Source organism: Orbicella faveolata, unplaced genomic scaffold (assembly GCF_042242905.1).
Source record: "Orbicella faveolata isolate gen_17 unplaced genomic scaffold, um_ofav_v1 contig_2, whole genome shotgun sequence".
NCBI classification, from domain to species: Eukaryota; Metazoa; Cnidaria; class Anthozoa; order Scleractinia; family Merulinidae; genus Orbicella; species Orbicella faveolata.
In genome coordinates this window covers 31,720,451-31,734,755 of record NW_028301547.1, presented here as the reverse complement: position 1 = coordinate 31,734,755, position 14,305 = coordinate 31,720,451, and the positions used below count along the sequence as shown (strand labels likewise).

The 14,305-nt window shown below is 40.2% G+C and overlaps 1 protein-coding gene across 1 annotated transcript; it reads right to left on the bottom strand.

Moving 5' to 3' along the window:
• Positions 1 to 4,456: 4,456 nt before the first annotated feature.
• On the bottom strand, positions 4,457 to 6,448 carry LOC110051544 (transcription factor SOX-9-like). Its single transcript, XM_020757581.2, has one exon. It carries the CDS (start codon positions 6,431 to 6,433, stop codon positions 5,099 to 5,101), a length of 1,335 nt encoding a protein of 444 aa, XP_020613240.2. The 5' UTR covers positions 6,434 to 6,448; the 3' UTR covers positions 4,457 to 5,098.
• Positions 6,449 to 14,305: the final 7,857 nt, after the last annotated feature.

Below are 14,305 nucleotides of genomic sequence, written 5' to 3'. Positions count from 1 at the left end.
TGCCAGCTGTACTAGACATGAACTTTACTAGTACGGTTCAATACTGAGACATAGAAACAGTAATGTATATAATTCAGTGTAGCAGCGTCGTCTTCGCAGTTCGTTTACCTTGTTCCTGTTCTGATCGTTCCTTTAGCTCCGTAGTTGTTTCATGTGGCTGACGCGTAATACAGTGTTGGTGTGTGTTTCTATGGTTACACGTAGAGCTCGGTAGTCGATACAGAAGCTAAGCAAGCTGGCTACATACACTCTTTTTTTATAAGACTATTGTTTTAGCGGCTTAAAATATTCTTGTAAATATTAGGGAGCTTAATAAACCACGACGGCGCCGAAGACAACGTCTGTTAAATAATAATTTCATATTTCACCTCCGAATCTCGCGGTACCTAAAGCCATTTACTTTGTTTATCACTGTCAAAGCTATCACGAAACTGAATCTAGGACACATCGATAAATTCCAAATAAGAATTTTAAAAATAAGCCGTTGTGGTTCACGTTCTCCAGGCAACGCAGAATTTGGTCATTTGACGTTGTTGTTTTGCAGAGTAAGGCAAAGAAATGTACCAAGAATTATAGCGCACGTGCACAGCCATTGTTCTCCTTATCAAACCTTTCATTTAGCGACGTTGCCGTTGCCCTATTCTTAGATTAAAGCATATGACATATCTGTTTTCGAAAGTATCTGGTGTCTGGATGGTGTTAAGACGGGTTCCGTTCCAAGTTCGAGCAATAAATGCAAAAATTATTTATTAAAAATCTACTCATAGCACGGTAACTTTGGAATACTATTCAAAACAACTCACTTTAGTTCATTTCTCTAAGCGACCCGCCATTAAATTCTCAAGCATTCTCTCGAAAGTTAATGTCAAACCTCGTAAGAAGGCTTAATGTGTGTGTTATTGCGGTTTTAACTAGCGCGAAACGTATGTGTTAATTGAAATATTGATAACTTCAAGTCAATTTCCCTCACGGGGTCAGCTTGAGAGCTGAAGTCTCGATAAGTTTTTCTCAGTTGTATTCAACCATGAGGTTTTTTTGGTAACTTAATTTTTGCCATTATTGCTCCAATGCTCTGTTGAAATCATCTTAATCATCTTAAAGTAATTCTGGAACCAGCCTATGAGGCACATAACGTCTTGCAGAAATGTTATTAGCATTGATCATACGGCTACTTCTGTTTTTGTTACTTTTTGGCCAGTTTTGCCGTTCAGAGAAAGGAAGAGTTTTATACAGCTTACTTAAAAACATATAATTGTATTGTATTTACAAACTTTCAACGCTCATTACTTATATTCTTTTTAAAATCTCACCCTCGGGTTTATTCTTAAGATATTTTTAAATTTCGCAAATTTCAGTCTCGATATTCTTCTAAAATATACTTCTGATAAAAAAAAGGAGTGTAGTATATCAATGAAGATGACCCTGAATTCTTATGTTATCCGTAAATAATGTTTCTACTTTTTTTCTCCATGACTGATGCAATTCAGCGATCTATTTCACCTGAACATAAGAAAGGAAACGAAAGGAAAAATAGAAGCGGAAAAATGGGAACTTATTTCGCTTTGAGTCCCACGCTCAACATCAAAAAATCTTCTCAATGTTTGCTTAAATATTTTCTACATGTCTCATTAAGAGAGTTTAGTTACTTAACTAGGCAATCATCGGTTGTTTCATTCTTATGGGTCAGTTAGAAAATGAGAAGTGCAATACATACGGAGAGAGAACTCATTTATATAGCCGAGCTCGAGAGCGCGTGTTCAAGCTCTGAAAATGACAGTGAATGTTGTTTTTATGCCTGGTCTGTTTTTCGCAAATGAAAGAAAAAAAAAGGACCTTGATCGGATTAAAAATAATAACAATAATAATAATAATACCCAGAACTAAAAATAACTTAATGATTTTATAGCGTGTTGTCTGGCGGGTAGGAGTAATCGGGCTTATGATTTTTCCCACGAGGAAGATGAGTTTAAAGTGATATAAATTGCATTGAAAAATTTCAAGCCCTTTAGAAAATCACGCGATCGTGTTAACTTGCTAATCCTTTTGTAGCATTTCTAAAACGGAAGGAAACATATTCAAGTGTCTTTCTTTCCCGCATTTTAGTTCGGCTGCTTTGAAGCTGAATTCGCTGCATCGGTTTGCAGACCAAAAAATAAAATTTGTGTTTAGGTACAGCCTGCTAACGACATGTGCAGAAACACGTCATTCCACAGACACAGTCATTCATGCTGTTAAGAGATTTGATGCTGAACGTCCCTAGCTGAATAGTGTAACAAAATTCAAGAGCTTTCGTTTGACAAATGATCACTCACTTTAAATTTAACGATGTGATATTCCGGTGCTGTTTTCAGAAAGGGAGACGGGCAAACATTTGCAGGATGCCTTAAAACTGTCAGATATGTTCTTAGATTACCACTCGCAACAGAAACGAAGATAGCGATTTTATAGAAGAATCCCGCCACATAGATAATTATTTTGAACCGTCTCCCCTTCAGTCACCTGATTCAAGAGCAATATTTCAATATGACTTTTATTTTGCTCCCCAAACCGGATCTTATATTAGATTGAGTAAGATTTTTTGAACTCCTGCAGTTGGTCTGCACAGTTCTTCATTTTTGAAAGGTCAATCTCGACCGTACTCAAGCTACAAAACTAGAAACAGTTCAATTTCCACATCGACCTTTTAAAATCTTCTTTTGACACAGTATGAACGAGAAAGGCAGAATTTCACTTGACAAACAAACTCGTTCATGTTTACTTGACTAGAATAGGGTATGCTGATGATCTGTAGTTGTTTAACCTTTTACCCAATGCTCAGTGACTTTGATCGAATATGTGTCAACTGCCCTTTCGGTCCACGGTTTCAAACTTCAAACAGCTATAAATCTCAAAATACCCATCACGGCCCATAAAAGTTACGAGCTACTTGACAAAAAAACCCATTAACTGTCGAGTCTAAATAACATTAAACCACCTCTTTTTGTACCGTACATTAACAAACCAAAATAACCCGAGCGGTGAAAAAACTATGTTCCGTGAAATCAGCCTTAGACAAAAATCTGAGACAAAATATTATTTATTTAAATCAACCGGCTTTTTGCCTGAGGCGAAACTAAATTCTTGAAGAGAAAAATCCAGGACCGTGCAAGTGGCGAAGCAATTCGCAGGTTCCTCCAGTTCTCAGTTTGATTTTCTTAAGCATGAGAAATAAATATCTTGTCTCGAACGGATGCTGCCGAGAATTGTCTGAAACACTCTTGGGGGTCTCACAAAACATTCGTGACAACACATTGAATTCGTGATTTCGAAACTGAAATTCGAACGTAACTTGATTGAAACAAGCACGATATACTGCAGATCACTTCAGCGTTATTTTTCGTGACACGGGATTTTCACCACTCTCATACCGATACATTTTTTCCCAGTTAATTCACGTCCGCAAAAGCTGTTACATTGGTAATTCAAGTCGCAGTGGAACCTAGACAAGACCAGACAAATATAATGACACATTTTTTATCGCAATGCGTAAAATTGGCAGGGTGAATAGGGCATCGTATCGGCTTGCGTCTTGTGTATGTCCTCCCGTTTTTGCTCGTCTTAATTAAGGGTAGATTTCTATCTGCGACTACGGTTAGTTTTGATCTGTGTCGGGCAAACTCTGTTGTTTTTACTTAGTCCAAGTGTCAAGCTTCACGAGTGGAGAAGATAATTTTTTTTATGTCAAACACCGGTCACTATAATTTCCGGTTCGCTGCCCTTTTGAAAAATTTCACTCCGCCTTCACGGTGTTGAGTTGCACATCGCTCCTTTGCATAAAAAATCAAAGATCACTTTTTAGCACTACTGCTCTCAAGAAACCTATAAACCAATGCATTTGTTTTTGATTCCCTGTTGTGCTCTAATCATTTGCAAATAAAACGAACCGCGCGTTGCTTTAGAAATTTTAACACAAGACTGACACATCTTGATGTCCGGCCATGACGCCCAGGTCACCTTTTCGCCTTCATATCCGTTCCAAGATATTTTCTACGAGTGAAGATCTAAAACGGCCAAAATGCGCAGCTTAAACTTTAGTCAGAGCGTTGTTAATGCATTGTATTCTTTAGAAAAACTTGTCAAAAATAACCCTGATTCACTGTTATGTAAATTTAACTGTAGGCACGTACAAAAAGCCAATTTAATGTGCCAACTTGTAGTTACTGCAGATTCATCTGGTTCCCAAGTTACATAATTTCTCAGGGATTTTTCGTTCGATTCCCGGCTAAAAGTTTAGGTTTGGTCCCCCTGAACTGCCAGTTACTTTTAGTTTGATTCTCAGAGATACTGGGACTGTTGTATAAATTCTTAAACACACATTTGCCTTGTAGGTCCATTGTTGAAGTGGGAGGCATCCAAGTGTGACAGTAAATCCAAAGGGAACCCACTGCCCGAAGGAACAAACCAAGCACACTTAACATTATCTCGTGAAAAAATAATTTTATTGGCCAAAAAATGGAAACATCAAATACGCGATTTCAGCCCAAGGCACAACAGGAATGACTATTTTTTTTTCTCTGATTATTACCGCAAGACGTTTACAAAAGCTATCATCTCTATCGATCTCTTATTTACATGAGGATAGAATCGTAAATCAAGTTTCATTTGGCAAGCACTCTAATGTAGAGGAACGCTATAAATTAAGAACTTGGTAGCTCTGTTGCAACATAACACACTGCGACCTGGTCTTTTTCTACCGCCTGTCAGATGATGTGTCAGACACAAAAGTTGGCATGTAGAGATTTTTTTTGGCTTTTCGCGGAAAGGGAAAACAAGAACTGTAAAATTCTGCTCCAAATAAAATAATATTCGGTTTCAAGCGCATGAATCGTTCCGTGAATTTTACAATAAGCTGTGTTCTAGTAAAATCGGGTTGCGAGGCACATCGCTTCGATTCCGCTAACAAGAAACCGTGTGTGGTAGCGTGTTTATAGCTTCTGTAATCGAAGCCATGCGAAATTTTGTTCTCCTAGCTGAAAGCTGCCCATGGCAGCAAGTTAAATTAAAATCCTCGCTCCATAGGAGCTAATTCGTCAATAATGTTCCTGATCCTTGAAATCGCTCACTTCCAAACGAGTGTGTGCAGACGAGAGGGAGGTGACTGTGGGTTCTGTGCGGTAGTGGTTGGTGTTGAAGCAGGAACAACAATAGAAGGAACATTGGAGATCGCGAAGGCCCGTGAGGTATTACCACTGACTTCAGGCTCACCGAACGGGAATTGAAAGGCACCGTTTTCAGGCTGGTTTCTCTGCTGCAGGGCTGACGGAGCGACTTGGTTCGGAGGGTAAGACGAGGGAAGCTTTTGTAGCTGTTCCATAAACTCCGTGTAACTGGATGAGACGGAATTATTATTCGACAAGAACTTGTTCGCTCCGTGTGTTTGGGTGAAGCCGTGAGAGGAAAACGTGACGGACGAGGCCGTTGAAGGTGGTGTGGACAGCAGCGGCTGAGTATACGAGTGCAGATATTGATCGAACTCCGTCGTGTCCACCATTAGATCTGTGGTCAGGTCGCCCATTTCAACGTGAAAGTCGATCGCGCTGTTGCCGCTGTTCTGCTCTGTTTTCTTTGGGCAGGCAGGAAAGCTGGATGGAGGACCTGGGATGTCAGACTCTGACACGCTCGCCTCGGAGAACTTCAGTCCACCTTCCAACTTGACCGTGGCTGTGGGGGTAGTTGGAGGCGAAGTTGCTGAACTGCTGGAGCCCGGGCTGCTAGCTTCGTCGCTTAAGCTGCTTTCTGGGCTCGCGCAGTTGCCCTCTTGGCATCCAGATTTTGGCACCAGCTGTGTATCGCCTTTCAGGACTTTCAACAGATCATCGGCTGAGATTGTTGCCTCCGGTTGATCGGGACCGCCGTTGCCTTTTTGCTTCTTTCTCCGCGGTTGATATTTGTAATCGGGGTGCTCTCGCTTGTGTTTCAGCCGCAGTCTCTCGGCTTCTTCGATGAAGGGCTTCTTCTCCGCATCATTCAGCAGTTTCCACAGTTTTCCTAATGTTTTGCTCAGTTCAGCGTTGTGAAGATGTGGGTACTGATCAGCCAGCTTTCTCCGCGCCGCCTGCGCCCAAACCATAAAGGCATTCATAGGTCTCTTAACGTGTGGCTTGTGTTTATGGCCTCCGTTCACTCTAACAGGCAGCGGAATTAAAGACCAGTCGTAGCCATCTAAGACATGATTTACCGCAGTTGCGATGGCGCTGCTTAAATCCATATTCTTCGCCTGAGCGATGTCCGGTTCGTTCTTCTTAATTTCGGGGTTCGTTTGTTCCGTCATGATCTCTACCACCGCAATCAGTTGTTTTCTAACGCTTTCAAACCAGGACTGAGAATTCTCCAGCCGAAAAATCGAACTTCGTGCCAATTCGTATATTGGCGTATAGATATTCAAAACACACATATAATAATATCCTGACCAATCAAGCGAGACAACATATTATGTTACCTCTCTCGCTGATTGGTCGAGCCGAAAACCGCAGCCAATCAGATGGCTCGTGTCAAGGACATAAACACCCGCTGGATGTAGGTGTGTTGAAACCACTTAACTAAGCTCTGTTATTGGCCATCGCCAAGGGATCTCAGAGCACGTGGGCGTCGAAGTGTTACTTTCAAAACCTCAGCAATTCTGTTATCTTTTTTTGTCTTTCTGGAGGCGAGGAAAATTTTGATTGGAACTCATTTCCTTTTCGCAGGATACGTAGGCCTCGAACGCTGCTACAGCAATTCCGTGAGAGTAAATAAACTACATGCCGTGCGCGCACTCTATAATTATCTCGCGCCGTACTGTTGACAGAGCTGGCGCGCTCTTCTCCCGTCTCAAATCAAACGCTTGCCATCCACTGGCACGACACGGTGGTGTGATCTTTGGCGAGTCTTAAACAGTATCAAGTTAAGCCACGGGAGATATTTTTTTTTTACAGTTGCATTGGTACCGTCTGAGATCATGAAATGCGACTTCGACAGTCTTTTTTCGAGACAACATTTTAGCGTAGGAGCTGGGAAAAAAGGATTTGCGTTCGGGAAAGGGTAGAGAACAAAAGAGGAAAATAACAGGAAAGGGCGACAAATATCTTAGCTGGAACAAATGTCGTAAGCGCTCGTGGGAGATATCAATTTGTAGAAGAAGTGTGCGCGCGTGTTTGATAAGGGCGCTGATAATTAGACGAACCGTTTGATAAAATCGTCCATAATTCAGATCTCCTGCGAGCAAGGTCACTTCGATCTTTCTGGAAAATAGGTCCTGTTAGCAGGGCATAATTAAATTACAAGTTCACAAGGCAACGTATTTCAGAAAGATCGCCAAACCCGACGTAACCAGAGTCTCGTTTTCAACGCCATTAACGGTTGCATGTGTGAAGATTAATAAACCCCAGATGGGGTCAAGGAGAGAGCAAAAATCAAGCGAGTGACTAAACGAACGGTGAATAAGCTAAATCGCAAAATTTCACGTCATGTCGTCGAGAGCAATTCCTTTTTCGCCTCGCCAAACCTCATTTGCGTTTTTTATTCCGACATTCGCGAGTATTTCGAGCTAAGAGCAAATGCAGATGCTTTCGGGGTCAGACCGAGACTAGACGGGAAACATATATCCACCCGAAATAACCCAAAGGCCATCGCACCATTATCTCCACGTTCCAGCGGCAAAATCAAGATAGGCCGAGCTGGTACAGTATGAGAGTCAGCAACAAGCGATAATAACTGACTGATTGGATTACACGGAGATTGTGAGGAGATAACGCGGGTTAAAATCACGAAAAATGAATTGGGTAAGATTTGGAAAACAAACCGATGAGCGTGAATGTTATATTGAATCGCCGCGTGCTTGCTGTGTCTCACATGCACAAACGAGGGGCTCGCGGCCGACGCATTTGTTACCACTAATGACATTACTTCCGAAGTGCAATACCGCACACTTGCAGTCCGATACTAGTCTTGAAGTCATGTTATACTCCGTCACATGGTGTTGCGGTCTCTAGCGATATATCTGCTCTCAGTTCTAATCCAGGGAGTGCTATAAGCCAAAAAAATATTCCAACTAAATAAATAGATAACAACCGCCAGGACCAACGCTGCGTGAACTTTTCAGCTACGCTTGAAGAACTGTGGTCATGAAATATCAAGTCGACGTGACCACGAACCGAAATATCTCAAAATATCTTTACCGCTGTCAGGGTTAAGCCGGGACCTATGTTTGTTTTAAACGCAGTCCCTGTGAGTGTGTTATCACTGCGTAACCGCATTTTTGTTTGATTGTCTATCAAAAGTGCTACTTTTCTAAGGTCACCAAAAGAGATACCGAGAGCATTTTTATCAGTCACTTGTGTGACAATTAGTACCAAGCTGTTTCCAAATTTCAGTTGCATATTTGCCGTGGTTTAATATATTTTTTGTACACACTATTTTTGGAGCAAGGAAATCGCGACCCCAATGTTTTTAAGTTGTTTACAAACTTTACAGCGAAACGTGCTTCGAAACGGGGACATGTGACGCACTTCCGGCACGGGGGGAATCAGAGTACGGGGGTGTATTTCCGGTGGCTTCTTACCCCTGGATTAAATCCACCATAATTAGAACTAAGTCTTCTGATGTTTCCTTTGTAAAACTAGTAAACATCCCAAGGAAAATGCCTATGGTGCTTTTTAATATTTTCATCAGAAATGAAGGCCATAATTTAAAACAAGTTTGGTTGTAGGTGCTAAAAGCACCATATCAAATGCAGCCTGCCTGTGAGCCAGTTGATAACTTGTTTGCGATAGGCCACGAAGGGAGACAACTTGAACTAGTTGGCAACAAGAGAGCTATCAGCTCCGAAGTTTTCTTGAAAAGAATAATTCACTTCTATATAGATGTTGAAGGTAGATGAAATTAAAATGATTCGTGCGCTGCAGTAAGAATCAAGAAGTGGGTAGTGTTAAGCATTTTTTTAAAATTTGTTTCTCTCTATTACCGATTACGATTAGGTTTCCAGGCATAAATTCAGCACCATTGAGTTACAAGGTATCTGTCTGATTTACAAGAACCAAACGCACAAGTACACACACAGCCTCAAAAGACATAAAACGTCTGCCAATCGCTGTGTATTCCGATCATTGCGCTACCTGGGCTGCGGTTGGTATGTAGCTGCGATGTTTGCAGTCTACAGGTCGCGCTGTGGGCGGCTATTTTGGGGTGCACCCATTTTTTTTTAGGTGTTAATTTTCTGTCTAGTCTGGACTTTCTAGAAATTTCGTGCTTAATTTCGACTGCATAAGAGTTTTATACCGCGGGTATCCACTCCAAACTGCCGAAAATCAGTGATCCTCGTGAGAGAGTAACTCTCTGCACGCTTGTAGCAGGGAAATAAGTTGAATATCACGACAATTAACTTTTTTTATCACCATATCGTCGGTACTACAATTGCGATAATAACATGCACTTCTTAGGACAAATATCTAAAAATTTTCCTGAGGAGTAGAATTCCCTGGTTATAATCAAAGCTGAAATTAACAGATAAAATGTTCAAAAATGTTTCTCTTTGAGTGCATGCTTGATCGGTTAACATCATTGATATCAACCGTTAATACTCTTAAAGAATTTAGAAAATCCTTGATATTATCCGTTTCAGAGAGCGCGACTTCAGAACCCTCCACCTCAGAAACAAAAATTTCAATTCCTCATCATAAATAGTTGTTGGTTTTTTTAAAGCTTAACGTTAAAAAAAAAAACTGGGAATGCCCTAAAGAAGCTCGTAAAATTAGAAAGAGTTGCGAGGTCAATATTCCTGAAATAACAAAACCAGATTTACTCTAGCTGTAATTCAGTTCGGGGTTTTATTTATTTATTTTTTTTTTCACACAAATCTTCTTTAATTAAGATTTTATGATAACGAGTTGCTATGCAAGGTAGTTCCTCTCTTAAATATGTATCGGCAAACACGCAAATGTATCTGTAGTTCCAAAGACGTTCCACTGAATTAGAAAGAAGCTTGCAAACGTTTCCACTCGATCATTTTGCTCTAATGCGGAAAAAACTCGTTGCTCTTACGTACTTGTTTGAGTTCACACGTTCGGAATTCTCCAACGAAATTCTCCAAATTTCACGTTTCAGAAGCACGTTATTAACCTGTTAATAAACCTCTTGACCTCTTTGGGAATTATGTTACACTTGTCACAAACATTTCAGTCGCAACATTGGCAGCAGAAGGAATGAAAAACTGGTGTCAAAAATTTCTCGCAAGTAGAGAGAAACAAAGTCCAACTTATTAGTGCTTCGTGTTATTATAACGTCTGCTAATGCCTTGGTATTTTGAAGTGATGAAAGATAACACCGAAATGAAACAGTAGCACTGATAGAACACAGGATTAAGATATCAAATATATAAAATTTTCAAAGTGTTAACCGGAGAGTTCGCTAAACCCAGACACAGTCGAAAAAGCTAGATCAGTGAAACCACCTCTACACTGAAGAATTAAAGAGAGTTACTGAGACCTCAATGATCACAGCTTGAACCTAATGCAATGTGTGTGATAATCGTTACTGGACTGTAATGAGATTTCGTAACCTACGTAACCTGAATTGCAAAATCTATTTTTTTTTTGTAAAATTACTGATTAGTGCAAGGTATGTACTCACAGACTGTAGGTCTCATTCAACAACTGAAACAGATGTTACTTGAAAGCAAGGAAATGAGATTACTGGTAAACTAATCAGCAACAACAAAAACGACAGCAAGAACAGAGAAACAGTTATCAAAATACTACACTTAAATTTTCGCAGTTACATGGAAGATGTGCTGCGGAGTTTTTTTTTTTTTTTTTTTTTTTTTTTTTTTTCCACGTGGAAGATATTAATTAGCGGTGCGGACCTTTTTTCTTATTGAATGAGATAGACGGGTCAATAAATCTAAGGGCTACGTCTTCGCCATGTTTTGCTATACATGGACCTTTCATATCAAGCTCGACGGGAAGATAAGAGGGGAGGGGGAGGGGGGGGCAAATAACCGGGGGAATTCTTACTCATACCTTGGGGAAACTCTTAAATCTGATTATAAGACAGATAATTTGCTACCTACTATGATGCTTGATTGACTTATCATGGGCCTTGAAGTTTCAATCTTGGGCGGTCTAGGACGCCTTGCAGAGCGAGAGAGGGTAAAGATTTCCCGGCTGGGAAAAGAAATGCAAAACATGTATGGATGAGTTGGAAAGTATGATAATAATTCTTGACTTAAGGCCTTTCATTTTTAAATACTACACTAATTTGCTTTCAGGGATGGATTATCTCGGAACGGGAAGGAAAGAAACTACCCACTATATAGTGATCTTCCCGACCAAAGTCAATAATCTCCTTACTATCTCGTTGCAACTTGTGAAGTCTTCTTCGCCTTATACAGTGTTATGTTTCAGTTTTACTGAGAAGTTTTAGGTTCACTACTTCACTCCTTAAATTTGCCAGTTAAAATTTTAAAAAGGAAATAACACGAGGTTATCAGTGCTTAAAAGGTTTTGTATTACGTGTACAGCTAATGAAAAACTCTAATGCGCGTTCATGATAAGCTATAAGCTAGTTACCTGTACACAGTAGGTGATTATAACCCTAGCAAGCTGATTTAATATTTTATAAAGTACTGTCTGGTGCTGAATGAGCACTCTTTCGTCTGGGAAATTCCGAAAATCAACCTCGATCTTTAAGTAATGAATCAAACTTTGATTACATTTCCAAACACCGACAAGAGAGTTTAACAAACGACACGCAATGGAGTATAAAACTAAGGAGAAATCGGTGGAATAAAATCGAAAAAAAAAGTGCTTATCAAGATCAGAAATCAAATAAAATCCTTTGTTTAAATGTGGTGAATTATGAACGGTTTGATAACAACAGTTTCCTGGCAAAGTGATCGGCAATTTCGAATCCCGTCAAATTACGGATAAAGATTTCCCGGCCACGAAACTTTGTACTATTCTGGAAAAAGCTTTTGATATAATTTAAGAGGGAGTGTTTTCATATCTCGTTGCTGGGCATTACCAACTATCATTCGTGCAAAGACGATACTCAAAGGAGTCCGGCTAAAGCAGTCAGCCGTTGTTTTTTCTTCAGTAAACTTGTTATGCAATAACATTGTCTGAAACAAGCTAAACAAGCTATATTAAGCTGCACCCAAAGCGCGAACTATAAACGAAACAACAATATTTACATTGGGCCAGCATAATAACCGCAAGCCGAAAAATACTGATGCACTAAATTTATCTACGAGCGGTCAAATTGTACTTGCCGATTGTTTTGTACTCAAAACAAGCAGAACCCACAACCTAAAGAGCATAATATTGCACATGATGAGTTCATAAAATTGAAATCTAAATTGTTTTGAAACGTGTTCTAAAATAATCCACGTTTCCTGTAATTAACAATCAAACAATGAGCGAAATCTTCCACGCTGATCTAGCGTATATAAAATGGCTTCCGGCTGAGTGGACACACCCGGGTACCTCAAGAGTGCAAGCAAATTAATTCTCTTTGTTGCGGTGGACGAACCTCGGTTTATTAAATGCTTGGCACGTACCGCGATACCGCGGCTATTTTCAGATTAGACTGCGGAGAAAAGTGTTTCGTCCATGCAAAAAATTACAACCAACTCGAAGCTCTTTGCATTAATCTTGGACCAATTCACCGTATAACCTTAGGCAATGGTGTTTGTTTTAAATGGGCCGGCTTTTACAAACGGAACAACATTTTACTGCTTTCCAAATTGCAAAAAGACCGGCCCCAAAGTTACTCGTGGGTGAGTTATACATGCAGAACAAAACTGAACAGGTTTGCTCTGCGGAATCAAGTACTCCACTAATAGTTTTCCTCTGGTCCGTCCGTTGTACCTCAAGATCTTGATATATAGAGGAAGCGTAAATCCCGAAAACCGCCCGATGACACAACATTTTAACAACCATTTATAATAAGCAGAAGTTTGAAATAACCGTAGTCTTAAATAAAGCCTGGCAATATTTCTAACTGCGACAGGATGCAGCTCCGCAAGCAATTATATCGTCGGCTGTTTCATAAATGAATATTCAAGAGCGGAAAGGTTGAGGTTAATCCAAATGAACAATTAAAAACACTAAACAACATACTGAAATAGAAATCGAAAGTGGTTATTGAGTTGAAAATAGCAATGCATGAGACGGGTCCTTTAAACTCAGCCAGCGTGAAAATTGGCGAGCGGAAACAACGGCGACAGGATGTAAGAAATGTTGGACTCGTAGTTGAAAGAGAGGTCGAAGACGTTGGGTGCAGTTAGCCTGCAATGAAGGCGTTTTTCGTATATTTTCCGTCAACAGAATTCTCTTCTCAACGAGACTGAAAAGGCGGGAACGTTTTTTATTGTTAATATGACGTTTTCGTTTTGCCCATTTGATATTATAAGAACATTAAACGTGCATTAATTATCATCAGCGTGACCTCGAAAAAAAGAGGAGTTGGTCAGAGTTCCTGTATAAATAAATGCACCGAAGCTATAAAAAGAGGCGCCATAATATCACGCATGCATTAATTTGTGATGTCAACTTAAAAAAGTCTAACGGGCTTTATCAAAGTCTTGAAAAAAAAAAAACTAAACAATTTATTCCACAATTCGCGTAATATCTCCTTCTTGGTGCCGGTGTTCTGAGAGCATTTCGTTTACGAGCCAAGGTACTGAAGCATAATTTTGGAACATGAAGACAAATCACTGCAATTGCCCTTCAAGCCAGGGCTGCAAGACACCCTGCGGGTTTCAGTTATCTCAATTCGCGATTCTCAAAAAGTCCGTGCAAATTCTGGGAGACAGCTCAGCGTCAAGGAAATAACCAAGTTAACGGCTGGGTGACACGGTCAAGATAAACAATAAAATTCTTCCAACCAGAATTACAAGAAACGCATACAGATCAGTATGGAGAACTCAGTTTATGATATTGACATGGTTGTAATTTGACTTGATTTTTTTTTTTTTTTCATTTTTTCACACTTTAAAGCCGTTAGTTAATCGTCTATCACCGTAAGAGTGCATTCAAAGGCCTGGCAACTGAAGAAATGCGACACAAGTCAGGACTTAGATTTCTTTCTACAGATCCCTTTCGTTCAGTGATTTTCCGGCCAAGTTCCGTCAGGCCAAATTGAAAAAGGGTGGGCCAATGGGAATATTGCTACTCTTTAAATTCCGCTTTCCAGGATAACCCTCAACCGGGGGTGTAGTATGTGAAGAGGGGGAGGGGAAATTTTGTCCCCCATGTTATAAGTTGAGGGAGAAGGGGAAATTTGCCCTCCG

Bases quoted from the DNA above. Each gene is read 5' to 3' on its own strand.
- LOC110051544 (XM_020757581.2), bottom strand. From the start codon at position 6,433: ATGTGTGTTTTGAATATCTATACGCCAATATACGAATTGGCACGAAGT.